At 46.0% G+C, this 27,726-nt stretch overlaps 1 protein-coding gene across 1 annotated transcript in view; it reads left to right on the top strand.

Annotated features, from left to right (window-relative positions):
* The first annotated feature begins 1,376 nt into the window (after positions 1–1,376).
* doc2a (double C2-like domains, alpha) overlaps positions 1,377–27,726 on the top strand; it is a 28,012-nt gene continuing 1,662 nt past the window's right edge. Inside the window, exons 1-14 of the mRNA XM_056576290.1 lie at positions 1,377–1,737; positions 3,808–3,887; positions 4,932–5,006; positions 5,288–5,397; positions 7,085–7,211; positions 7,566–7,625; positions 11,683–11,885; positions 14,704–14,785; positions 17,300–17,396; positions 17,941–18,057; positions 25,127–25,325; positions 25,861–25,904; positions 26,777–26,904; positions 27,481–27,568. Of these exons, the coding sequence (XP_056432265.1) occupies positions 1,377–1,737; positions 3,808–3,887; positions 4,932–5,006; positions 5,288–5,397; positions 7,085–7,211; positions 7,566–7,625; positions 11,683–11,885; positions 14,704–14,785; positions 17,300–17,396; positions 17,941–18,057; positions 25,127–25,325; positions 25,861–25,904; positions 26,777–26,904; positions 27,481–27,568 (1,771 nt within the window). The remainder of the gene's footprint in view (positions 1,738–3,807; positions 3,888–4,931; positions 5,007–5,287; positions 5,398–7,084; positions 7,212–7,565; positions 7,626–11,682; positions 11,886–14,703; positions 14,786–17,299; positions 17,397–17,940; positions 18,058–25,126; positions 25,326–25,860; positions 25,905–26,776; positions 26,905–27,480; positions 27,569–27,726) is intronic.

Here is a 27,726-nt window from a genome sequence, read left to right as displayed (position 1 = left end):
CTTCCAGGTCCCGTGATGAAAATGTTTCAGCACCCTTATTCTTCATCTTCTGATTGTTAGTCATTAGTGTGTCTCCATCCAGGCAAAGAGTGATGTTTTCTCCGTCCTAACAGGTGGTTGTACTTGTACGAGAGTTAGACAACTGTTGTCCAAAACCCCTCGAGAGGAAGTCTACAGGACATTCCACCTAGATTGACGAGGACATGTGTTTCCATGTAAACCGACTCTCGGAAGAGTTGTCCAGGCACGTGCTTAGCTCAGACGGCACCGTTAGTTAACCGATCGAAAGCAAGAGGGAGTCATATTCAAATGTTTCTGCAACAGTGCCGTACTGTCCCTTCTGTGCATTTACTCTGCATATCAAGCGGGGAACTCTCGTAAACCACCCCCACCTGTAAACAACAGAGCGAGACGGTTGTGTGCATGTTGTGACTTTTGTGGGAAGAAGATGAGTTATTCATCTGGGGCCTCATTACAGAAACTACCTAACTCTGAAATCCTATCCTATCTTGAGATAAGAAGGCATTCAGGGGTTTTGGTATTACAGAAGGTTTCCTAACTTAACTTAGTAAGAAACCGTATCTTATATTAAGATGGGAATTTAGCCATTACAGAACTATCCTAAGTTAGGCATTCCTTAAGTTAGGATCCCTAAGTTAGGTGGCCATGCACCCTGTCCTAAATTCAAAACAACTGTGAATAACTGAAAAAGATGGCTGCAGCATTGCTAGTAGGTCTGTATGACAATGAAAAAGAGGAACATCACAACAGAAATGTGATGGCTGAAAGGCTACCAAGACCTCATAATAATGTGGTAGATTTTTCCTGACCATATTTTCATTTCATTTTATGGCCTGCAAAGAGATTTAATTTTGAATTTTGTGGAAGAATTACTTTACTAATTCATTACTCCTCTTTTTGTTCTCCGTACCAACAGTTAGGATTACCTAAATGAAGATAAGTTAGGTGGTCAAAGTTAAGATAGGAAATGGCCAACAGGTTAGAGACTGCTTCTGTAATAAGAAGTTAGGATTTTTCCTGTCTTTGAGTGCCTTTCTTAAAATAGGATGAGAATTTAGGATTTTTTTCTGTAATGAGGCTGGATGCAAACAGAAATCCTTAAGTGTGTGTAGATTGTGAACGTCTCTGGTAGAATGTCGATTTTGAGTGTCTCTGGTAGAATGTAGAATGTGGATGTCTCTGGTAGAACGCACATCTAGAATGCCTCTGGTAGAATGTAAAATGTGGATGTCGCTGGTAGAACGTACATCTAGAATGTCTCTGGTAGAATGTAGAATGTGGATGTCTCTGGTAGAACGTACATCTAGAATGTCTCTGGTAGAATGTAGAATGTGGATGTCTCTGGTGCAGGGCCTATGACGGTGCGCGGGGGGAAGAAGCTCTGCATCTCCATCCAGGAACACATGGCCATCGACGTCTGCCCCGGGCCAATCAGACCCATCCGCCAGATCTCCGCATACTTCCCCCGCGTCTCCCCCACCTCCCCCACCCCACTCTCCCCCAACCCGGCCTCCACGGTCATCCTCGGTGGCGCCGGCCTCGGGGGCTTGGTCTCTGGCCCGGCGGCGGGTCACCTCCTGTCACCGCTGCTGCCTCACGGGGGCGGGGCTATGGGGCGCGGGGGTGGAGCTATGGGGCGAGGGAGCGGGTCCCTCTCCCAGACCAGCAGCATGGACACGTCCATGGAGATCCACAGCTCAGACAGCGACGACTGCAGTGAGCTGGCATGATCTCTCTCTGTGTGGTGTCCACGTTTGTGTAGGTGTGTGTCTCTGTGTGTGTTTTTGTGTGTTGGTGTGTGTTTTCGTGTATGGTTTGTGTCTCTGTGTGGTGCCCTGTGGGTCTAGCTGTGTCCCTGTGTGTGTGTGTGTGTGTGTGTGTGTGTGTGTGTGTGTGTGTGTGTGTGTGTGTGTATGTGTATGTGTATGTGTATGTGTGTGTGTGTGTGTGTGTGTGTGTGTGTGTGTGTGTGTGTGTGTGTGTGTTACAGCAGTGTGTGGTGTCTTCAAACAGTCCCCCAGGTGAGGTGTGGGCCTCAGTTTATAACCCCCCCTGCAGGAAAGAGCAGGTGTCATAAGACCGGATTCTGGCAGCTCTGCTCCTCGCACATCGTAGAGTTGCACAATCCAGCCACAAGCCTCAAGGAGACACAGGCAGGGACAGGCAGGATTCGTATCCGGCCACCTAGATGTGGTGTTTAGAGATAACATGACCTGTTGTCGGGAAATTCGGAATAGTGCAGAACCAGATTATTGATTGGTGCTGTATTTTTACCTGGGTCAAACATCAAGTCAGGTTTCAGCTATCAATCACAGTTACATTGTGACACAGGAGCCCCGAAACGTTTAACCCCTGGAGCCCTCAGTCTAATGACGTTCAGGGCTCCACCTGCAGTGGAATTGGCTGCGTGTCATATCGAGGTTATGTCTGCTAGAGCGATAGGTAGCGGGTAGACTTTAGGGGACCGAGCATGGATCCCTGTGGGTTACCCCTTGTGATGCTGCTTGTGAGGTTACAAGACATACTCTGCTTAACCTGAGAGGGAGAACTGAAACACAGCTCCACAACATGACCAAGCTACACTACATTAACCCACAAAAAAACTATGACTGTACAACACTACACTAATCTATATTAGACCTACACCAAAACAGCACTACAATAAAATGACACTACATGACACAAAAAACTACACCCCATTATACCAAAACAACGCTACATTAAGACTACACGCACAATCCTTCTGCTTATCTTTGTTTTTACAAGACTCCCTCTCTTCTAAGATGTCCTTGAGGCAGGTATTTAGTTTGGAGCTGAGGTGTACTGACTCCCACTCCCACGTCACAAGCCCAACATCGCTTTATTGCTACTGGAATATTCCGTCCTCGTTAGCCCAGATCGTCTTGGCCATTGATTCATAAAAGTCCCTATGTTGTCAATAGTAAACAATTAGTAATTCACTGAAGGAGCAGACGGAGATCAGATCCGATATATTCTGGGGAAAATAATTAAATTAATAGAACTTTCCAGACCGGTCGTGTGGACATAATTCACCATGAGAACAACAAATGATTCAAACACATTCTGGATCACTCCCTTCCGACAGAAGAAGTATTTACAACAAATCTCATTGACTGGATGCCGGAAGACAAGTGGCTGGGAGGACTCAATGGAAGATACTGAAAATCTATTACTTGAGGGAGATTTGAGTATTATAAATGTTTACTGTAGTACTATTTTAGAGTTAGTACAAGTACTATTACTATTAAATCGACCTTTCTGGGCTTCATGCATCTGTTGCATTCATTTATGCTCATATATCTTAGGTGTGGGTTTGTTGTGTGTTTGTGTGAGAGAGTGTGTGTATATGTTGTTTCAGTCTGTGTAATGGTTTGTATAAGGGTATTGTGTGTGTGTGTGTGTGTGTGTGTGTGTGTGTGTGTGTGTGTGTGTGTGTGTGTGTGTGTGTGTGTGTGTGTGTGTGTGTGTGTGTGTGTGTGTGTGTATGTGTCTAGCTGCTCTTGAAACATTGTGTATAATGTATGTGTGTGTGTGTGTGTGTGTACATTTGTGTGTGTATGTGTGCCTGTACGTGTGTATGTGTGTGTGTGTGTGTGTGTGTGTGTGTGTGTGTGTGTGTGTGTGTGTGTGTGTGTGTGTGTGTGTGTGTGTGTGTGTGTGTGTGTGTTTGTGTGTGTGTGTGCCTGTACGTGTGTGTGTGTGTGTGTGTGTGTGTGTGTGTGTGTGTGTGTGTGTGTGTGTGTGTGTGTGTGTGTGTGTGTGTAGCTGCTCTAGGAACGCTGGAGTTTGAGTTGTTCTACCAGCAGACCACCAGCCAACTGCACTGCACCATCCTCAGAGCTAAGGTAGGGGTGAGCGCGTGTGTGTGTGCATGTGTGCGACGTGCATCCACGCTTTAGTCACAAACGGGATTACATTTCAACATAATCTCCTCACATTCCGCTCCTTTCCAGCTAAATATTTAAAAACATCCAATTAGAGCCCTCCTGTTGCCCAGGGTTCCAAGCGTCTGGGAGCAGGTCGCGATGGCACGGCTGTTGACAGTACATAAAGGGCGATCACGAGCTGGATGTCGCAGGGTTTCCCGCCAATAACCTTTAGGACAAACATCTTGTTGCACCAGCTCGAGGACATTACATTGGAGCGCAAGCATGCGTGGGTGTGTGTATGCGCCTGTGTATGCCTGCCACACACACACACACACACACACACACATGTGTGTGTGTGTGTGTGCCTTTGTGTGTGTGTGTGCGTGTGTGCTGCCTGTGTGTGTTTCTGTTTGTCTGTGTGCATCAGCCACAGGGAATGTGATCTGCACAACTATAATAGGGCACAAGCTTCATATAAAGTTAAAATCTTCATAAATAAATGTATATAATATAAATATTTAACATTAAATATTTAAGTATCCAACAAAAGGTAATACCCTCTTTTCTGAAAAGTTCATGCAGAGGATATATTAGTAAATAGTCTATAAATATGAAGTAAAGTTCCCTTCCGACTCTGCGCACGTCTTATTTTCTGTATCCTCATTAGGGAAATATATGTCAACTGTGTTGATTATGAACACTGATTATGTTCACCTGTGTTCTGGTTAATTAACACTCAGTTTCTGGCCCTCTCCGTTGCTTGTTTATTCCTTCGTATTTCTGTCATGTCTCTGCATATTGGTTCTTCTGGTTCCAGTAAAAGAGATTTTCATATTCTTGATGATTGTTCTTAATGAGTGATAGTCTTAATAAATGGATACATTTCTACTCAAGCCTTACATTTGGCTAAATGTGACCCTATGATAACTAACTCCGGCATATACAGGATTTGACCCGATGATCACTACCTGCTGTATATAAGGGATGTGAACCTTTATTCTCTGTTCTCTTTGTCTCCAGGGTCTTAAACCCATGGACTTCAATGGCTTGGCCGACCCCTACGTCAAACTGCATCTGCTGCCCGGAGCGTGCAAGGTAATGATGAGAGAGAGACAGAGAGAGAGAGAGAGAGACAGCGAGGACATCTATCCTCTCTCTCCTCCCTCCTCTCCCATTCCCTCCCTCCCTCCTCCTCCCCCTTCCCAACCTCCATCTCTACAGGTGGATTCAATTAAATCCAAAAAGAGCTTTATTGGCATGGCTACACTGATAAAGCAGTTGAAAAATGAAACAAAATAATAATAATAATAATAATACTAAGCTCTCTCTTTTTCTTTCTCTCTCTTTCTTTTCCTCTACCTCTCTCTTCCTCACAGGCCAACAAGTTGAAAACCAGGACAATCAGGAACTCTCTGCACCCGGTGTGGAACGAGACTCTGACATACATCGGCATCACTGAGGAAGACATGCACAGGAAGACCCTCAGGTGTGTGTGTGCGTGTGTGTGTGTGTGTGTGTGTGTGTGTGTGTGTGTGTGTGTGTGTGTGTGTGTGTGTGTGTGTGTGTGTGTGTGTGTGTGTGTGTGTGTGTGTGTGTGTGTGTGTGTGTGTGTGTGCGGCGTGCGCGCGAGTGCACGAGAGATAATCAATTAAAAATGTTATGAAAACACATATGTTGATTTGTCATGTGGACACGATGCTGTCAGATGTCAGCAGGGATGCCATGATAGTGATAGATTTTAATTGTGGTCACGCAGCAGCTTAGCAATTCAGCGCCGCTAACCTTCGCTGCTAATAAATCTCTGGAACTCTGCCGTTGACATTAAACTAGCCTGCTAGCCTGTCCCCGCAAGCTAATTAAAATGTCAACCTGGAGACTTATGGTAGCGTGGTGGACTAAAAGATCGTTCAGCCCTTGCCATCTAACACACAAACGCACACCATACACACGCACACAAACACTTCCCCCATGCGTGGAAGAACTGCCCAAACACAGATTGTCTCCCAAAGAGCGTGTTTGTTGTTTGTGATTGTTGTTTGTTCCATGTCAATCTCTTTGCAAGTCTGTGTCTTTCTACCTAGTCATATGATTCCAGTCTTCAGCCCGGAACACAAAACATTCTGCAGACCCAGACCTGATCAATATCGCTTAAAGTACACCGCGGCCACGCCCCTAGCGGATCGCTAGCATAATGTCATTTACTTTTGAACTGTTCTCTCTGTTCTCTTCTTGGATAATAGCTCTCTGAAGTTGATGTTATCTCTACACCATAGAATATAATGAACCTCCACCCTCAGACAGAAACCTCCACCCTCAGACACCTCCACCCACAGACACCTCCACCCTCAGACAGACACCTCCACCCACAGACAGACAACTCCACCCACAGACACCTCCACCTTCAGACACCTCCACCCACAGACAGACACCTCCACCCACAGACACCTCCACCCTCAGACACCTCCACCCACAGACAGACACCTCCACCCACAGACAGAAACCTCCACCCTCAGACACCTCCACCCACAGACACCTCCACCCTCAGACAGACACCTCCACCCTCAGACAGACACCTCCACCCACAGACAGAAACCTCCACCCTCAAACACCTCCACCCTAAAACAGACATCTCTCCACCCTGAGACAGTGTGTGTGTGTGTGTGTGTGTGTGTGTGTGTGTGTGTGTGTGTGTGTGTGTGTGTGTGTGTGTGTGTGTGTGTGTGTGTGTGTGTGTGTGTGTGTGCGCATGAGTGCATTTATGTGTGTATGTGTGCGTGGAAATGTGTGTACCAGAAGTGGATCCTCTGCACTACACTCATCAGATAAGGAGGAGGAGTTATTAATTATTGATGGAGCAGGTAGAATGCAAAAAATAAATACATGCAGCAAAATATATCTATTATGCACACACATGTAGTCCTAAAAGCAAGAAATGCAATGTCAACATTCAAGATGAATTATATGATAGAAAATATACTTAATTGTCCCTCTTGAGATTCAGGAATACCACCTTTGTCTGTGTGACGCCTACCTTGACCCCTGACCCCTATTTTGACCCCTGCGCTGACCCCTACCTTGAGCCCTGACCCCTGCGGTGACCCCTACCACGACCATTGACCTTTTCCTTGGTCACTGACCCCTGAATTGACCCCGGACCCCTGCGTTGACCCCAGGTTGTCAGTGTGTGACGAGGACAAGCTGACTCACAACGAGTTCATTGGGGAGTCGAGGGTTCCGCTGCGACGCGTCAAACCAGACCAGACCAAGTACTTCCACACCTGCCTGGAGCACCCGCCCCCGGTAACCCACCCACACACACACACACACACACACACACACACACACACACACACACACACACACACACACACACACACACACACACACACACACACACACACACACACACACACAAACACAACAACAACCGGACCCGGTAATACACACACAAACAAACACACATCGACCGCCGGTAAAAAAACACACACACACACACACACACACACACACACACACACACACACACACACACACACACACACACACACACACACACACACACACACACACACACACACAAAAGAAAACCCATATAAGAGACCTTATTGCTGATTCATTTATTCCCTCCCTAACTTCTCTCTCTCTGTCTCTCAGCTTCCTTCTCCTACAGCCATGGGTACAGCTCTGAGGGGAATATCCTGTTACTTAAGAGAGGTACCTGTCTGTCTGTATGGCTGTCTGTTTATCTACCTGTACGTCAGTCTGTCTGTCTGTCTGTCTGTTTCTCTACCTATCTGTCTGCCTGTCTGGCTTGCTTGATCCCTCTTGCTTTGAGGACATGCAGAAGGGGCCATATGTAATTTGGGCAGCTGAGCCTAAGCTGGACCAAAAATACTATGTCCACTGTTGATTATCTGATCAATCACAACATTCAGACTTCGTAGCGCATATAATAAACCTTATGTGACCACATATAACATTTGTTGAACAATCATTAGGATACACTGAAGTATCCTCTTCCCGAGAAAATTAAGCGGCCGATTAAACTTCATTGAGTAGCAGCGCAATTGGATAATCGAAACAACAAAGATCAAGGAGGATATCTAGCAGGCACTGTAATACTATAGAGACAGACTTTGTAATCCAGGAACAATACAACACCCTCATGCTGTTTTTGGAGTATTGTAAATCCATGAATAACGCCCAAATTCATTGTTTTGCCTTAATCCCTCTCCTCCCACCTCTTCATTCAGTTCCCCATATTATTTAGGGACAGCCTTTAGGGACAGCCCGTTAGCCTTGGAGGCTAGTCCACGTGTTAGCCTGAGAGGCTAGTGCTTTCATTAGCATGAGAAGGCATAAGCGTGGGAGGCTTCACCAGTGGGTGAACCTTTGAAGGCTAGTGCTGGTGGTGTTTACATGGAAGACTAGTCTCATAATTAGCATGAAAGGATTTCATAGCTCTCCTGTTATCATGGAAGGCTACTCCTGGTGTTAGCATGTGAAGCTAGTACTGGTGTTGACATGTCTTATAATGAGCTTTATATTATTAGGGCGTGTTGTTTGCCAGTAGAGTGTTGCTCCTCTATTAACCCAGCTAATTAATTGTAATATCCATCACTGCAGGATGAGGACGCTAATGACACAAATTATGCAATCGAAGCACAAAAAAATTGGCATTCAGAACACGGAACGTGCCTCTGAAATTACAAAATTGAGTACAACATGGTGGGACAGATTACGCAGCCCAACAGACAGATTCACCTCAACTGGTAAAAAACCAAAGAGGCAAAAAAACGGAATATTTGGTATTTTTATTATTCGTCGGATTGATTGAAAATAAAACTGATGCATTCCTTTTTTTCATAACAATATAAGCAGACAGCGTTGAGTCTTGCGTACATACTATTCCCCGCGTGGTTTGGTTAGCTTGCCCTAGAAGACCCTATTACGGAGGGGGCGTTTGGAGTAAATTAATCCCAGCAGGATGGAGACAGATTCATGCCTACTGTCCTCTACCTTCTGCTTTATGCTCGTCTGGGATTAATAAAGTAGTTTCTTATCAGCTGGTCCAGAAAGAGAAAGAAAACCCATTCCCAGTTCCTGGGTTTGGTGTAACTTGAGATTCTAGTGTGAATAGTCATTTGTTCAGGGGCTCGTTTCAATGTCTACCAAACTGATGTCAGTCACTGTTTAAGAAGAAGAACCAAACAAAGACAAACCAATGTGATGTTGAGGCCTTCCGACAAGGTGGATAAGGCCATTTCTCTTCCCAGTCACAGAATAAATGGGATCTCAAACTGTTGAGATGCTGTCGCCCATTCAGGAAGAGTGACAATGGTGCTTTGTTTGGAGAGCAAGATAACTTCTTATTGAAGTAAATACCCTGCACTGGTGTGTGTGTGTGTGTGTGTGTGTGTGTGTGTGTGTGTGTGTGTGTGTGTGTGTGTGTGTGTGTGTGTGTGTGTGTGTGTGTGTGTGTGTGTGTGTGTGTGTGTGCTTGTGCGTGTGTGCGTGCGAGCGAGCGAGTGAGAGAGAGAGAGTGTATCTGAGACATACAAAGAAAATAACCAGTTTGTTATACGTTGTTTTTGATTCATTATCAGACATGTTTGTATTTTTCAATCATTAGATGCTTCAAGTCAATGCAATTTACAGTGAAAACAGAGACAGGACATTAAGAAGCAGGTAAGGGTTAGACAGTACAGAGACAGGTCATTGAAGAGCAGAGAGGGTTAGACAGTACAGAGACAGGTCATTGAGGTGCAGAGAGGGTTAGACAGTACAGAGACAGGTCATTGAGGAGCAGAGAGGGTTAGACAGTACAGAGACATGCCATTAAGGAGCAGGTATGGGTAAGGGGTCATCTTGCTCCAGGAGGCCTACAGGTAGAGTGAGGACATTAGGGCTCAAACACAGAACTTTGTGTTCAAGCAGGATTAAACACTTTGGTTCGATAGCGTTGTGTTCGGTTCTGTAGCATTGTGTTTGGTTCTATAGCATTGTGTTCGGTTCTATAGCATTGTGTTCGGTTCTGTAGTGTTGTGTTTGGCTCTATATAATTGTGCTTGGTTCTGTAGTGTTGTGTTGGCTCTATAGAGTTGTGTTTGGTTCTAAAGCATTGTGTTTGGTTCAATAGCATTGTGTTTGGTTCTATAACATTGTGTTTGGTTCTATAGCGTTGTGTTTGGTTCTATAGCATTGTGTTTGGTACTATAGCATCATGTTTGGTTCTATAGCGTTGTGTTTGGTCCTATAGCATTGTGGTTTATTCCGTAGCATTGCGGTTGGTTCTGTAGCGTTGGTTTGGTTATTCAAGCGCAGGCGCTTGAATACTGGTCAACGCAGGAATAGTAGGGTTGTAAGCTCGGCTGGACAGGATGGAGGCTGTTAGTTTTATGATTCAAGTAATAACCGTTGAGGGAAGAAGTAGAATCCTGTTGTGTTGTTAAATGACTGGAAGCACCTTGAGGCGATAGCCTTCCTCCTGTAGGAAGCACTTTGCTTGGTGAGCCGTGGAAGCGTGATTTTATAGATGGGATTCGGTAGGGACTCGTTTCGCAACCTCTGACCTTGAATTGGGGTTGTACGCTCTGAGCTGTTACAGACAGCAAGCTAACAACACATATACTGTCTTTGCTACTACTGTGTTAGCTGCCAATTTCTAATACATACTGACTGCAAACTAAGAACTGCTATACTTTCTTTGTTGCTACAGTATTAGTCTCTATCTATATAGCCTTCTGATCACAAAGTGTTAAACAGTAGCTGAAAAGTAATTATACATTGCTGGCTGCTGTATATCATAATCCATCTCTCACCATCCACATTCATCATCCAATTTAAATTACCCTTAATCAAAGTTACATCTTCTTATAACAAATTACATTTGAACACCTGGCTGGTGTTACAATGACAGATTGTAGCCTTCTGGGAGAATGTGGGGTGAAATCTAGGCCAGATTACCGCTAACGACCGTGTTTAATGTGTCATCATAATAATGTAGTATATAATAATAACAGGGTGTGGGGATGGGTCTGTTAGAGCTGCCATTAACTTTAATGTGACTGGCTGAAATCTTGCCATGGCGTGAATATTAAACGTCCCGGAGCTCAGATCACCGCCGAGAAATTGAGTTTTTAAAATTAGTTGTCACCCAGAGGAGACGCTGAAAGACGACGCTAAGTGATCGTTCAGGTGCGCTGTGGTTAACCTGTGTGTGTGCGTGTGTGTGTGTGTGTGTTTGTGCACGTATTATTTCTGTATTGTGTGGATGTCATTGATTATGTGACAGTATCAGTATATGTTTGTGTGTCCATATTTACTGAACCCCCTGACCACTTGGGAGGTGTGTGAGAGAGGCAGGGGGAGAGGGCTCGGTCTCTCTCTCTCTCTCTTTCTCTCTGTCTCTGTCTCTGTCTCTGTTTCTCTCTCTCTCGCTCTCTCTCTCTCTCTCTCTCTCTCTCTCTCTCTCTCTCTCTCTCTCTCTCTCTCTCTCTCTCTCTCTCTCTCTCTCTCTCTCTGTCAGGTTAGATCTTTCTCTCTCTCTTCTCTCCCTCTCTGTCAGGTTAGAGCTCTCTCTCTCTCTCTCTCTCTCTCTCTCTCTCTCTCTCTCTCTCTCTCTCTCTCTCTCCCTCTGTCAGGCTAGCCAACCTTATGCGCTAAGCTTATCTGCTAAACGTAGCCCCTAAAGCTAGCCGCTAGGCTTGCCCGCTAACCTTAGCCGCTAACCCCCCCTCACCTGACCATAACTGCTCTTCTCCTCCGACAGTGGGAGAACGAGCAGCTGCACAGCCTTGAGGAGAGGGGCCGTCTCCTGCTCTCCCTGCAGTTCCTCCAGGCCAGGGAGGTGGAGGGGGGAGTGGGAGCGGGGGAAGACCTCCGTCGTGGCGGGGGGCTCTGTGTCGGCGTGCGGCGGTGTGCCCACCTGGCCGCCATGGACGTCAACGGCTTCTCCGACCCCTACGTCAAAATGTGAGTTCTGCGCTCTGAGACCCGCTGTTCTCATGTTCATCTAGCAGACGCTCATTTCGGAGGAACTCACAGTGGTGGGAGGCAGTGGTTTGGGGGTCATCGTGCTCTGGGATGCCTACAGGTAGACTGTGGTGGTCGGGGATCGAACCCAGGACATTTTGGCTGGGAGTCAACCCCCCCCGACCGGACGAGCCTCGGCAGCGCAGAGGCTGTAGGACGGTGTCTGTTCATAACCTCTCTGCCGGTCTCGGCTTTTTGACTTGTGTTTGTTTGGATGTGGAAAGGCTGGAGGAGTTATGTCGTTACTGTGGGTCAACTCGACTCTTAGAGGAAGCCACTTGTTTTAAATGCGGCAACACAGAACAGAACAATCAGAATAAACTGTGTGAAACATTGTGAGGCACCACTACGAATAGAATAATAAGCCACCGAATCATCTTTTGACCAAAACGTGTTGTACCACCACAGTTCTACTGGTTACAATCTGAGCCGCCCAGTGCAACCACAGCATGATTTCCCAGCACAGACACAGATTTCATAATGAAAACGTCCTTCATGGACACTGGGCTTGGCGGCGAGTTGCAGACGGAAGTGCCAGCTGCTGTAGGAGGAGATCTCCGTGAGAGGCTGAGAGGCGAAGAGATAACCAGTACAGACCATAATATTACACACAATAACCCCCAGCACGTCTGTTTCCTGCTGGTCCTGTTGGCATGGCAACTTGGCCCCACTTGATGAAGATGTGAAGTCGGTCCAAGAGGAAGCTAGTCCTGGACACCTCCTCGTTCTAAGCACTCCCTCTGCCAACCTCTCCCTATTAGCCTCTACCTCTCTCTACCAGCCTCTCTCTAGCAGCTTCTACCTCTCTCTACCAATTAATTTCTAGCAGCCTCTGCCTCCCTCTACCAACCTCTCTCTATAAACCTCTCCCCCTCCTTTAACTCTCTGTCAGGTAGCCGGTAGAGCAAGGCATTAAACATTGCCAGGGTGAGGGGTTTGTTTCCCACTGCAGCCTTGCTCAGAATGATTGAACGCACGGCATTGTACGCTGCTGTTGATGAAAGCATTCACCGAATGGCTTGTATACTTTTATTTATTTATTAAATGTACTCGCTAACAAACTAATACTGACGCAATGCGACCTTTCTCCTTGTGTGTGTTTTTGTTTTACTTGGGAGAGAGAGAGCGGGGGCAGGAGAGTGCGGTATCATTGTGTTATGATGACAATACTGCGCCCACGTTTTGACAATGCCTGTTTATTTGTGTTGTTAGCGCTAATCCTTTAGTGTTTATTGAGCGACCTGTGGATTGTGTTCATCCAAAAGATTTCCTCTCCACTAATGGGATTCAATGCATCATTAGCCCGGGTGCTAACTCACACACATCACACTTCACAAAGATTCATATACGCATAGCCACTGCCCCCCCCCCCCCCCCCACACACACACACACACACACAGACACACACACACACACACACACACACACACACACACACACACACACACACACACACACACACACACACACACACACACACACACACACACACACACACACACGAACCCTTTTCCCGAAGGGTTTTGTGAGGTCTGTAATAGTGGATTTGTAACAGTAAAGTCTAATTGGACTGATTGTTTTTCAGTCGCTGTCAGCTTCGCTAAGTGAGATTTACCCAGAGAGCTTGGCTCCGCCGCTCACTAGCTAATTAATAGTAATGTTCTGCAGCCTCGATCGCCATAGGAACTAATAGACAGTGGAGAGGAGAGGATAGGAGAGGAGAGGAGAGGAGAGGAGAGGAGAGAAGAGGAGGGGAGAGGAGAGGAGGGGAGGGGAGAGGAGGGGAGAGGAGAGGAGAGGAGAGGATAGGAGAGGAGAGGAGAGGAGAGGAGAGGAGAGGAGAGGAGAGGAGAGGAGAGGAGACGAGAGGAGAGGAGAGGAGAGGGGGGAGAGGGGGGAGAGGAGTGGATAGGAGAGGAGGGGAGAGGAGAGGGGGGAGGGGAGAGGAGGGGAGGGGAGAGGAGAGGAGGGGAGAGGAGGGGAAAGGAGAGGGAGGAGAGGATGGGAGACGAGAGGAGAGGAGGGGAGGGGAGAGGAGAGGGGAGCAGGGCATGGGTAGAGGAGAGGAGGAGAGGGTAGAGGAAAGGAGAGGAGAGGAGGGGAGAGGACAGGAAAGAGGAGGGAGTATAGGGAAGAGGGAAGAGGTGTGGGGAGGGGAGGAGAGGAAGGGAGAGGAGGGGAGGGGAGGAGACTAGGGGAGAGGAGGGAGAAAGGAAAGGGGAGCGGGGTGAGGTTAGATGATAGAGGCTAGAGGAGAGGGGAGGGAAGAGAGGAGAGAGGAAAAGGGAGAATGTAGAGGAGAGGGTAGAGGAGGGGAGAGGGGAGTCTCCTCTATTAGTGAGGGACGATAAAGGAGCAGATTGGGTGGTTCATCATGGAAGTGTGATGATACCTGGAGGAAATTCCTCTGGCGGCAGACATAATTAGATAAAGCGAGGTGTGGGGGGGGTATTACGGACGGGAGATAGTGTGTGTGTGTGTGTGTGTGTGTGTGTGTGTGTGTGTGTGTGTGTGTGTGTGTGTGTGTGTGTGTGTGTGTGTGTGTGTGTGTGTGTGTGTGTGTGTGTGTGTACTTGAGAGAGAGAGAAAATGATCAAAAAAGAATGAACGTTTTCTCTCTGAAGAGGCTGAACAGGAGCCGCATCACATGAATATCAAAGCAAAACACTGCCAATCATCTCACCTCCCTTGCTCCTCCCCCTCCTCCCACTGCTCCTCCCCCCGTCTCCCCCCGACTCCCCCTCTGTCTCTCCAACAGATACCTGAAACCTGACATACAGAAGAAATCCAAGCACAAAACAGCAGTGATTAAAAAGACACTCAACCCAGAGTTCAACGAGGTACGAGTCCAGTAGCAACCAGCACGCTGCACCACCCAGCACACTGCACCTCCTCCAACCACCTCCATCACCACCTCCACGCTCCCTCCAACACCGCCACCTACCGTCACCTTGATCACCTCCACCCCTCCATAACCTCCACCCTTCATCACCTCCATCACCACCTCCACGCTCCCTCCAACTCCACCCCTCCATAACCTCCACCCTTCATCACCTCCATCACCACCTCCACGCTCCCTCCACCTTCATCACCTTCATCATCTCAGCCACCTGCATGACCTCGGTGAACTCCATCACCTCTGTCACCTTAATCACCTTCACTTCCATCCGCCATCACATCCATCACCTTCATCACCTCCACCCTCTACATCCCCTCCACCCTCCATAACCTCCATCATCTCCAGCCTCCATAACCTCCATCACCTCCACCCTCCATAACCTCCATCACCTCCACCCTCCATAACCTCCATCACCTCCACCCTCCATAACCTCCATCACCTCCACCCTCCATAACCTCGATCTTCTCCATGACCTCCATCCTCTCCACCCTCCATTACCTCCATCCCCTCCACCCTCCATAACCTCCATCATCTCCAGCCTCCATAACCTCCATCACCTCCACCCTCCATAACCTCCATCACCTCCACCCTCCATAACCTCCATCACCTCCACCCTCCATAACCTCGATCTTCTCCATGACCTCCATCCTCTCCACCCTCCATTACCTCCATCCCCTCCATCCTCCATAACCTCCATCACCTCCACCCTCCATCACCTCCACCCTCCATAACCTCCATCATCTCCATGACCTCCACCCTTCATGACCTCCATCACCTCCACCCTCTATAACCTCCATCACATCCACCCTTCATGACCTCCATCACCTCCACCCTCCATAACCTCCATCATCTCCATGACATCCACCCTTCATGACCTCCATCCCCTCCACACTCCATAAAATCCATCACCTCCACCCTCCATAACCTCCATCACCTCCACCCTCCATAACCTCCATCACCTCCACCCTCCATAACCTCCATCACCTCCACCCTCCATAACCTCCATCACCTCCACCCTCCATAACCTCCATCACCTCCACCCTCCATAACCTTCATCACCTCCACCCTCCATAACCTCCATCACCTCCACCCTCCATAACCTCCATCACCTCCACCCTCCATAACCTCCATCACCTCCACCCTCCATAACCTCCATCACCTCCACCCTCCATAACCTTCATCACCTCCACCCTCCATAACCTCCATCACCTCCACCCTCCATAACCTCCATCACCTCCACCCTCCATAACCTCCGTCATCACCTTGACCTCCACCCTTCATGACCTTCTTCCCCTCAACCCTCCATAACCTCCATCACGTCTACCCTCTACCCTATATCACCTCCAACACCATCACCTCCTTCCTCCATCACTCCATCAACTTTAGAACCTATAACTATGGAACATGCAGACCCATAGAACTATAAAACATAGAACTACGAAACTGAGGAATTTAGAACTATAGAACCATAGTTCCATAAAACCTAGACCTATAGAACCTTAGAAAACACTTTACTAATTCAGGTTCCTCCCTCATTAACGCCAGATCTCTCAATACTTTTTGGTCGCTTAATAGATGGATAGGTCGATTAATGTACACAATATATATCATATAATATAATATGATACTCATCAACCGTCACCTCACCAAGTAGAGTGGTATACTATAGTGTGTATCATCTCCGCCAGAGCCACGGCTCATGGTTTAACTCTGTAAAGCCATTTCCCTTACCATTTTGTTTTGATACCGTTCTTGCATCATGCCCTTCATTATGTAATTATATCATGTATCTTCATGCCCTTAAGTTTTTAGACATTCTCATTAAATCAGGATTCGGCGCGATAATCCACGGGGTATTTTCTCCCTCAACAATTAACAAATAAAAGTGATTGATGATAATGAGCCGATCAGAGGGATCGGCAGCGCTTTATCACGCTCACACACTCCAAGTGAAGATCTGAATCCGACAGCAGCCCCCGGAACACTAAGCCCTCCATCAACCACACCAAAGCCCCCATAATCCTCGGGGGTAAAGATCTTGAGAAAGCAGGCAAAGGAAGATTCCATCTCCCAGGTGCTGCTGATATAAAATGATCCAATTCAACTTCAAAATAGCAACAATTTCAGACAATACAACCCAAAGGTTCTCTGTGTTAGTGGTTTAGCTTTCATCAAATGCAGCTTAACAGTATATACGTGTCATTAAGGCCGGTTTGCGTTTTAGATGCCTACGGGTAGGCACTTGGGTTCAAACGCAGAACCTTTCAGCTGGGGGAAAATCCATAACATTCCAACCACTAGACTAACCTCCTCAATTCTCATTGATGAATAGCACTGTTTCAGCCCGTAGGTGTTTTTGTTTTATTCAGGAAAAGTCTGATGGGTCCAGACGGGCCCAGACGGGTCCAAAAAGCTCCAGACTAGGACCTAAAGCAGGTCTCTCTTTGTTCTGCAGGAGTTCTTCTACGAGATATCTCTGGCAGAGCTGGCTCATAAAACTCTCGAGGTCACGGTGTGGGACTACGACCTGGGCCGCTCCAACGACTTCATCGGTAAGAAAACTTGTCCTCTGGATCTCAAATTCGCTGTGGTTCACCAGAGCTCTAGTCTAGTTCGTGTTTGTTTGAATAGTCTATTCAAATTGGAATACCGTCTATTCAAAGACACAGGTACTAAAGCTGAACCTTACATTCAGAAGGCATCCCAGCACAAAACAGCACAGTTCAACTGAGAGTCCAAAGAAGTGCATCATGCTGTGTAATACAGCGTTTCTTGAAAACAGAGTAACAAAGTTTCACTTTGTAGGAACATATTCATTTAGCAGACACCTTATCTAGATCACCTTACAGTAAACATTATCATATGTAGATTAAGTAGTTAGTGGTTAGGGCATCTTGCTCAAGCATCTACTGTCAATCAACTGTTGGACTGTAAAATAGGAACCAAGAACCTTTTGACTGGGAGTCCCTAACCTGTTGACTACCCTGTCCCTACAGGATCTCATTCATTTTAAGGTCTTACTAGAAGTCACGATACCTTTGTCTTCACAAGTCCTGCTCTCTCTCTCTTGTCTGTGATTGGTTGGTGTTTTGTCAGGTGGTGTCTGTCTGAGCTGTCACTCACAGGGCGACGCCCTCCGTCATTGGATGGACTCTCTGAAGAACAAGGGACAGAGGGTGGAGCGATGGCACATTCTGACCAATGAGCTCCCTCAGACCTTCAGCCACGACTAGCCCTGCCACACTCCCAGGATGTGCATGTTGTCGCCTGGAACAGATGAATGTAACGTCATGACGACAAAGAGGAGTGCTGCATACGCGACACTGTGACCGTTGCTACCGTTAACCGGAGTCACGAAAACTAAATCCTTGTTTACAAAAAAATCTGTGGAGCATGTTTGCAAAAAGTGGTTTGCTTGTTGCTAGCCCGACCACTTCTGTCCTTACCATTAAACAAACAGACCACAAACATACCACAACCATACCACAAACACACAACAAACACACCACAATCCGACCACAACCAGACTATGACCAAACCACAAACACTCCACAAACACAACACAACCACACCACAATATTACCACAACCACACCACGACCATACCACAAATCGACTATAACCATACCACAACACACCACAAACATTCCAGAAATACACCACAACCATAGTATAACTTTACCACAACACACCAAACCAAACCACACTTGGAGGTACGACCTCTTTTATTGTATTATTATTATCGTTCAATAATTCCCACCTTTTTTGAATACATGATCACAGTCTTTTGCACTCTATTTATTATTGATTTGAATTCACCGTCTGCATCCCGTGTGTGGTCGTCCACTAATGACGATGGTGATGAAAAAGATTACAAAGACAAGCTGGTTTCTTCTGTGTTGTTGCATGACACAATATGTGGATCTTCTTGTTTCTATGAACCCGGACCCCCAAGCCCCCCTACTGGGACCTAGCAGGGGATTCTGCGGGGTTGGACTTCTTTATGCATGACTGAATGTGCGGATGTTTCTATATCGTTCTGATGTTTACACCTCGTGGTTCTTACCTTTCTATCAGGTGTTTTACGTACTGTGAAACAATACACTTGAAATGCAATAAAGTTACGACCAACCGGCTTTTCTTTGGTCTGAACACACACACGCACGCACGCATGCACGCACACACACAAACAAATGTGCACGAACACACACACACACACACACACACACACACACACACACACACACACACTCACACTCACAGACACACAGAAACACACATAATCAATAACACACCCACACAAACATGACAAAAAAGGACACCGACACACACACAAGAGGTATGATTTAGTGTGGTCATTGGTTGTGACCTCCAGGGGGCAGGGTCTCTCTGTTGGTTGGATTAACGATGACCGTTTGTCTTCTCTAATTGCTGCTGGAATTGAGCATCGCCAGAACACACACAGAAATACATTCTCAAACATATCTATGAGTTTTAAACAGGAGTTCATCCTGGGATTCATCCAACTGTCTGCCTTGCTTGATTTGACGGAGTTCAGGAATGATGTAACAGAAATAATAATACCTATTTAAAAGTGGAAGGTTTTGCTCCGACAATTTCTAATACAAGACGGTTCAGCTTCATTCAGGGGATTTAGCTGACGCTTCATGCGCGTGTTGTGAGACAGTTCTGTCCTTTTCTCTATCATCTCTGTTTAACATTGCCCTGGGTAAACACAGAGAGATTGGCTCATTCGGGAACACTCTAACTTTGTGGGCATCATACTCTTCTAAATAGCTTCCTACCTATGGACCTACCCTCCTACCCTCCTATCTACCTACACTCCTGCCTACCAGCCTTTCTACCTACAGTACCTACCTAGCTTCATCCTATCTACCTACCCTCCTATCTATAGATAGGAGGGTAGGTGGTAAGGTTGGTAGGATAGGTATAGCTATCCTTCCTACCTATAGGATAGGTATACCTATCTACCCTACTAACTACTACCTACCCTCCTATCTACCTATCCTCCTACCTACCCTACTACCTACCCTCCTATCTTTGTACCTACCCTCATAAATGCCTACCCTCCTACCTACCAAACACATCTATTTTAATATCACACAAGGGTTGTTTTTCTGTAGCTGATTGATATTTTACATCCTGTTCATTTATCGTGGACTGAACTCAGACAAACAACACTGAGACATATTTATGACTCCACTGGACATGTAATGAGGTACAACTTTATACGGAAGCATCTGGTGGGAGCTAGCTGAGTGTTAACAGAACCATCTATGTGTGAGTCAACCTTGATTATTTACCTGATGGAGAGCAGGTAGAAAATTATCCGGAGGTGGCAGCAAAATATTCAGGATTTAAAAATAAATTGGGGTTGTTTATGTAGGAAGGGTCTATAGAGTATACACTAGACTTCGTGTGGGTTGGATGCCATCTAAAAGCTGAAATATATCAACCACCAAAACATTTCTTCGGTTATTTAATAATAGAAAACTGATGGATGCCTCACTATATAACATCGATTTGTTTATTCGAATCCTGTTTAATGATGAAACACATAAATTAAGGTGTAGAAAGACTAGAGTTTAGTGAGAATATTTTGCTTCTCTTTTGCTCATTCATGTTGCAATTGTTTTATCTATTGATCAGTCCACTAGTAATATGGACTGATAGTGGTCAGAGAATCAAACGATCGAAACACATGATATCCAGTATTAGCAGGAAATACACCACATTACGGAGGCAAGACACGCTTTGAACATTGCTTCATTTTAACTTCAGCTTTCATCTCCAGAGCAGCTCTCCTTCAAACTCTATTTGTCTTCCCTCATAGACCTGTTGATGTATTCCGACTCGAGGGGAAATCAGAGTCCCGCAGACAGTTAGCTACAATGCTAAAGTTAGCTCCCATGCTACAGGCAGCAGCACCATGCTACAGGTAGAACCCAGGCACCATGTAGAACCAATGCTACAGGCAGTTAGCCCCCTGGCACCGCGTAGCGCCCTGGCACCGCGTAGCGCCCTGGCACCGGGTAGCGCCCTGGCACCGGGTAGCGCCCTGGCACCGGGTAGCGCCCAGGCACCGGGTAGCGCCCAGGCTACAGGCAGAAGTTTCCTGAATTTTGTATCAGTAACACCTTACAATAAGGGTACATTATAAACCATTAATTAACATGGGTTATTGCAGTAATAAGCATGACTATATAGCATTAGCATAGATGTTAAGGAGAGTTAGAGTGGGGAGGTTAGAGTTAGGGTTAACCCTAAACCTTACCCTATTCAATGAGGTCTAAATGAATACCTTAGTTAACATGAACAACATAGCTAACTGGTAATTAATTGTTACTGCATGCTTTTTACTGCACTAACTAATGGTTAATGAAAGTACTCTTATTGCAAAGTGTTACCTTTGTATCTGTGTTTTTGACCATAAAATAAGAACTTCTTAGGTAAAGTTGTTTTCAAAATATTCTGTGTATTCCTACTTATTTCAGTTTTCTTTGTTCTCCGTAAAAGGTCCTCATAAGGTCTACATGTCTAAACCATCCTCTGACAGGTCCTCATAATTGCAGCTGTCCTAATAGGTTCACAGTTTGATACAGCGTGTGTACAGCCAGTGTGCTTGTGTGCGTTTGAACGTGCATGCATATGTGTGTGTGTGTGTGTGTGTGTGTGTGTGTGTGTGTGTGTGTGTGTGTGTGTGTGTGTGTGTGTGTGTGTGTGTGTGTGTGTGTGTGTGTGTGTGTGCGTTCTTTCTCGTGTTTTTATTAAATTAAAAGTTTGTTCTTCCAAGTGAAGAACTCAGAAGGACATTTTTGATTAAAAATCATGAGGGCAAAGCGATCATCATAATAACCAGTTGATTAAACATATCTCCAAGAATTCTGGGAAATAAAGCTGTTTTTCAGACTTCGGAGCCTGTATCTTGGGTGAGTGTGGGTATAAATACTGGACATTCAGTGTTCAACTTCATTCTCAATTGACCTATTTCACAGATTGAAGTTAAGCAGCACCAGCAAGGTAAATTTGTATTTATTTGACTAGTTATGGTGTGCTGCCATACAAACATACCCCATACCCATAATTAATGTTATGAGCTACACCTGTGCTTTTCTGTGAGAAGATTATATTCATTTCCCTCAGCTCCAGAAACCAAACAGTCGTGTGTCTTTTAGAGCCAGAGAAATTTAACTAACGAATTTCACGCACCATATTCAAAGGCCAGTTCATAGCAAAAACCCACCATAAAAATAAAAAAATCTCGGGGCCAGAAGATGTCTATCGTACTGCAGAGAACACGGAGAAAGTATCAAGGCCTTTTTTAAATATCTTGTGGAGCAACGACACCCCCTGCTGGATAACATGGGTACCGTTTAACAGTGGGAACCGTCGAAACCAACCGATGGTTTGAGATACCAAATTCATACAAATGTTAACAGATTTTTTTCCTAAAATTGGAATTAATGAAATATAATTCGTTGCAAATTGTTTTAATTGTGGGCATTGGTGTCCTTTGTAATATTGTCCATTCAAACTGTTTAGCTCGTTTGTAATTGTTTCAAATTATATCATTGTTTCAGCAACAACAACAAAAACACTTCATGACTTCAACAGGTGTGAGTCCTAGGGTAGAGAGAGAGTGTTTAGCGGCACCTGCTCCCTCATAGCCCCTGAAATATGGACAACTTGGACCCCCTGTGGGCTTTATGCAGAGATTAACACAACATGCGTTCCCAAATGATGAACACAAATTCACTAGGGCCCAGTGAGTTTTGGTCTCTCTCTCTCTCTCTCTCTCTCTCTCTCTCTCTCTCTCTCTCTCTCTCTCTCTCTCTCTCTCTCTCTCTCTCTCTCTCTCTCTCTCTCTCCCTTCCCTCCTCTCCTCTCCTCTCCTCTCCTCTCTCTCTCTCTCTCTCTCTCTTCCTCTTCTCTTCCCTTCTCTCCTTTCTCTCTCTTCTCTTTTTCTTTCTCTCCCACTCACTCACAAACGCACACACACACACACACACGCACACACACACACACACACACACACACACACACACACACACACACACACACACACACACACACACACACACACACACACACACACACACACACACACACACACACACACACAGAGAGACAAGCATGCAAACACATACACAGTTCAGGTATTTTATTCGTGTCCAATATTCGAGTATATTTTACTATATTTTACTTTTTGGGTTGACAAATCAAACTTCAGATCTCGTGTTCTTAATTAAATATTTAATTAGTCAATAATTGCGATATATACGTAAATCAACTGTTAAACAGTCAAAGGAGGCCACCTCCCGTTTGTTTACTTTGTACTAGACCTAATCATCCCGTTACTAGTGAAACACTCTTGTGCCTTCTCGGATCCTGTACAGACTCGCTGCACTCATAGATCTCCAGTAAAACTGGATAGGCTTAATTCCAATGCGTTCAGGTGAAAGGATAAAACTACACTATAGTGTTGACACATATCGCGAGAGTTTCCGGGAGGTCCAGTAGCGCCCCCGTCAGCGCACAACCAAAGATCGCGATTTTCTCAGTGCTCATGGATACACACATTTCACGGATAGTCAAACATTTCTTACTTAAATAACAACAAATTAACCAACAATTAGGGGCTAGGAAGTGGTTGCCGTTGTAGTCATAGCCAGCTATCGCTACAATGCAGATCACACTAAAAACCCTGCAGCAGCAGACCATCCAGATTGAGATAGATCCCGATCAGACGGTGAGTGGCTAAAAAGCTAGCAAGCTAAGCTAATGCTAACGCAGAAAGAAACCGCGCTTGTAGACTTAAGTGCTATTTGTTCGTGCCCATTAAGCATACTGGCTTCTCTTTTGGCAATCTTCCACGGATATATTGTGTTTAATGACAAATCAACTCGTATTTTTTAATGTGTGGTGGGTGTTGAGTCTCCACATGTTAGCGGTGCGTTAGCTTAGCCTAGCCCGCTAGCACATCCATTATGTCTTCTCATTCTAACTTCACATGTTCTTAACGGGCATCCAGCTGCCCATCTTCTAACTCTTTTAACTATGTGTTCTATAGCCAACGACAGTGTTTCATGTTAACACGTTGGTTTTGTACATCTTAAAAAATGAACTATTATTGTTCTTGCTATAACCACCAAACACTGTTTGATGTAGATTTAGTTTAAATTCGCAATACATTTTTTTGTAGGGGTACCCCATTATCATGTCAGGTTTCTAAACTGACAACGAATCTGATATCTAAGTAAATTGATGACACTTAAGACCCATGTAGCGATTTATATTTTGCTATTTGTGCTCCTATGTCATTTATCTCCTTAACATCCCCTTTCAGGTAAAGGCCTTGAAGGAGAAGATCGAAACAGAGAGGGGGAAAGACAACTTCCCAGTATCGGGGCAGAAGTTGATATATGCTGGTAAAATCCTGCAAGATGACACGCCCATTAAGGACTACAAAATCGATGAGAAGAATTTTGTGGTAGTTATGGTGTCCAAGGTGAGATGAGAATGAAGTTGTCATTACTGGTATTTCTAGAACTGCTACAGTACTCATTGGACTAGCTGCGTGTGAGTAAACATTGTATCACAATGGATTATATTGAATTAATGAAATGGATAAGTCTTGTCGGTTGTCCTTGTGGTGTGAAGCTGAAGTATCAAGGACAAACGAAAACATAAAAGGCTTGAGAAAAGTGATATACTTTAAATCTCCCCCTTTTTTTAAACCGTGGCTATATGTACACAAGCCTGACCACACACCATGCATATGTTCTGTTTAAGTATATCTAATGGAACCCTAAGACATTTGAAAAGGTTAAGAGGGAAATGTCGGACCTTAATAATATAACTAAAAGTCCAGATATTAATGTACACAGAAACTTTTAAGTGTTCTTGTAAACGTCATTAACATATTTTGGGATTGTGATGCTGGTAACCTTATGTGACGAGACATCGGTTTTATTACTATACTTTCTACCTCTCTTAAAAGCAATTATTTTGAAGATGAAAAATAAATGGACTCTCCCATTAAGGGCTAAACCTGTCTGTTTATCCAAAGGCGGGCTTAACATTCCATCCTGAAATAATGCCGATAACCCTCCGGCCAAATCAATGAGATCCGTTCAACAATGTCTCGACACTCATTCCTCCTGTGTTCAGTCGGGTCCTAGTATCCTAACGTTGACCTGTGAGATGAGGCTCCACTCGCTCCTCACCAAGACCCTCTCCCCACCGCTAGGCCAAGCCAGCTGCTGCTGCTGCCGCCGTCGCCTCGACTCCTTCCTCAGAAGCCCCCAAGCCGCCGGTCCAGGACTCTGGCTCCACGTCTACAGCCGCCCCCGCGGTCCCCACCCCCGCCGCCGTCCCTACCCCCGCCGCCGTCCCCATCCCCCCTGAGGTGGCCACGGAGGAGCTCGCAGCGGCTGCCACGGACGCCCCGCAGCCCGCCGGGTACGTTGGCCCAGACCACCCTCAAATAGGTGTAAGACCGCCTGGGGTTGTTGGAGTTCATCCCCCGCCCCCCCTCCTCAGCCCTGGGACCGGTCACTTCATTGAACTGAATTTGTGAAGTCAATTGTCCCCCCTAACAGCAGCTTGTTTGACTTGCGCCCTCTAGTGTTGGAGAGTGGTTAGAGCAGGAATAAAACCATGATGGAGTGGAACCTAGTTTTATTTGTCTATTTATTTACACCCCTACCTGCGATTGGCAGAAGTAGTGTTAAAATTCCAACATACTCATAAGCATGTATGAATATGTTTAACAATAGCTCCTAGAACTCAACAATGGCCCAAAATAAGTCCAGACTAGGACCTGCTGCTTCGATGAGGGTTACAGGACTGATTGGTTGTTGGGAACTAACATCCCAAAGCCCCTGTAATACCAAGTCACTGAACCACTGTAGCCAGAGGCACATAGCCCAACGTTGCATGTGAGCAATTTCCTAAACGATAGCAAGTGGAACATTGTGTGTTCTTGGTTCTGTAGCTCCAGCACCGCCGTCCAGGGAGTGGAAGCCTCTTCTGCGCTGGGTAAGTCACATCTCCGGGCCACTTGAAATATGCAATTTAAAAAACTCGACGCCCCCTAGTTAAGAGGGGGGGCTGTGTTATCGCCGTGGTTACGGACCGCGGCAGCTTTGTGATACTTTTTTTTTTTGTGCATTCGTTGTTGTAAATGAAATCTGCCACACCGTAGTAGCGATATACTATAGGGGTCCAGGAATCATAAGTTGCTGTGTTTGTTACCTCCCTGTACACCAGATTCAGCTTGCTTTGTGTTTATTAACTCACTGTACACCAGTTTCAGCTTGCTGTGTGTTTGTTACCTCACTGTACTCCAGATGCTGCTTTCTGTTCAGATGCTGTCTGTTTATGTTGCCTCACTTTAAACCAGAAGTCAGATTGTTGCTCTGTTTATTTGTGAATGTGAGGTTAGGAAGACACCTGTTGACTAGGGCTGGGTAAAAATATAGATTAATCTTTGCACTGCAATTTATTTGTTCTCGATTCAATTTAGATTCAGAATCTTTTTTAAATCGATTATTTCAATAAAAAAAAAAGAAGCATACTCAGTCATTGTAAGCTAGAAGCGAGTATGCCTAAATGTGCATGCCCTTTTACATTTGTCCATGTTATGGTGTACAGTGTGGTAAGAGGTGGAGCCTCAGGTGAAAGGTGTACAGTGTGGTAAGAGGTGGAGCCTCAGGTAAAGGTGTACAGTGTGGTAAGAGGTGGAGCCTCAGGTAAAGGTGTACAGTCTGGTAAGAGGTGGAGCCTCAGGTGAAAGTTGTACAGTGTGGTAAGAGGTGGAGCCTCAGGTGAAAGGTGTACGGTCTGGTAAGAGGTGGAGCCTCAGGTGAAGGCGTCCAGTGTGGTGAAGGGCCTTGTGGTTGTGTGTCCAGTGACGGGAGCAGAGTACGAGGCCATGCTGACGGAGATCATGTCCATGGGCTACGAGAGGGAGCGGGTGGTGGCTGCTCTCCGGGCCAGCTTCAACAACCCCCACAGAGCTGTGGAGTACCTCCTCACTGTGAGAACACGCACCCCCCCCCCCCCCCCTCCTGTTCACTACCTGGAGAACAAGCACCCCCCCCTCTCCTGTTCTCTACCTGAAACACATATACACCTGTTCTATACCTGTAACCCATACTCACCTGTACCTGTTATGCATATTCATCTGTTTTCTACCGGAAGCGCGCACACACACACACTACAGAACACACGCACACTACAGAACACACGCACACTACAGAACACACACACTCACTACAGAACACACACACTCACTACAGAACACACACACACAACACTACAGAACACACACACACAACACTACAGAACACACACACACAACACTACAGAACACACACACACAACACTACAGAACACACACACAACACTACAGAACACACACACACACACACACACACACACACACTACAGAACACACACACACTACAGAACACACACACACAACACTACAGAACACACACACTCCACTATAGAATTACTGTCACTATAACCCACCTGTTACATGTCTCACACGCACACTCGCCTGTTGATTCATGCGTGTATCCTAATGCAGGTATGTTTGATTGTATTTCAGGGTATTCCCAGCAGTCCGGTCCAGGAGACTAATCCTCCCGCCCAGCCCCCCGCGTCGGGGCGCACCGACGCTCCCCCCCTCCCAGAGGGTTAGTGTGCTGTTGAATGGTCGCGGCTAATATGTTTGAATGACACCAAGCCTAAGCCCATGGCCGCATGATGGCGATGAAGATCATCTGATCCCTTCCAAGGCCATTTACCGATTTCCTATTTCTGAAACCCTCTCTCAGCAGATTGTTGTAAACAC

Source organism: Gadus chalcogrammus, chromosome 2 (genome assembly GCF_026213295.1).
Source record: "Gadus chalcogrammus isolate NIFS_2021 chromosome 2, NIFS_Gcha_1.0, whole genome shotgun sequence".
NCBI classification, from domain to species: Eukaryota; Metazoa; Chordata; class Actinopteri; order Gadiformes; family Gadidae; genus Gadus; species Gadus chalcogrammus.
The sequence above is the reverse complement of the archived record's forward strand: the minus strand, read 5'-3'. Positions and strand labels throughout refer to the sequence as shown.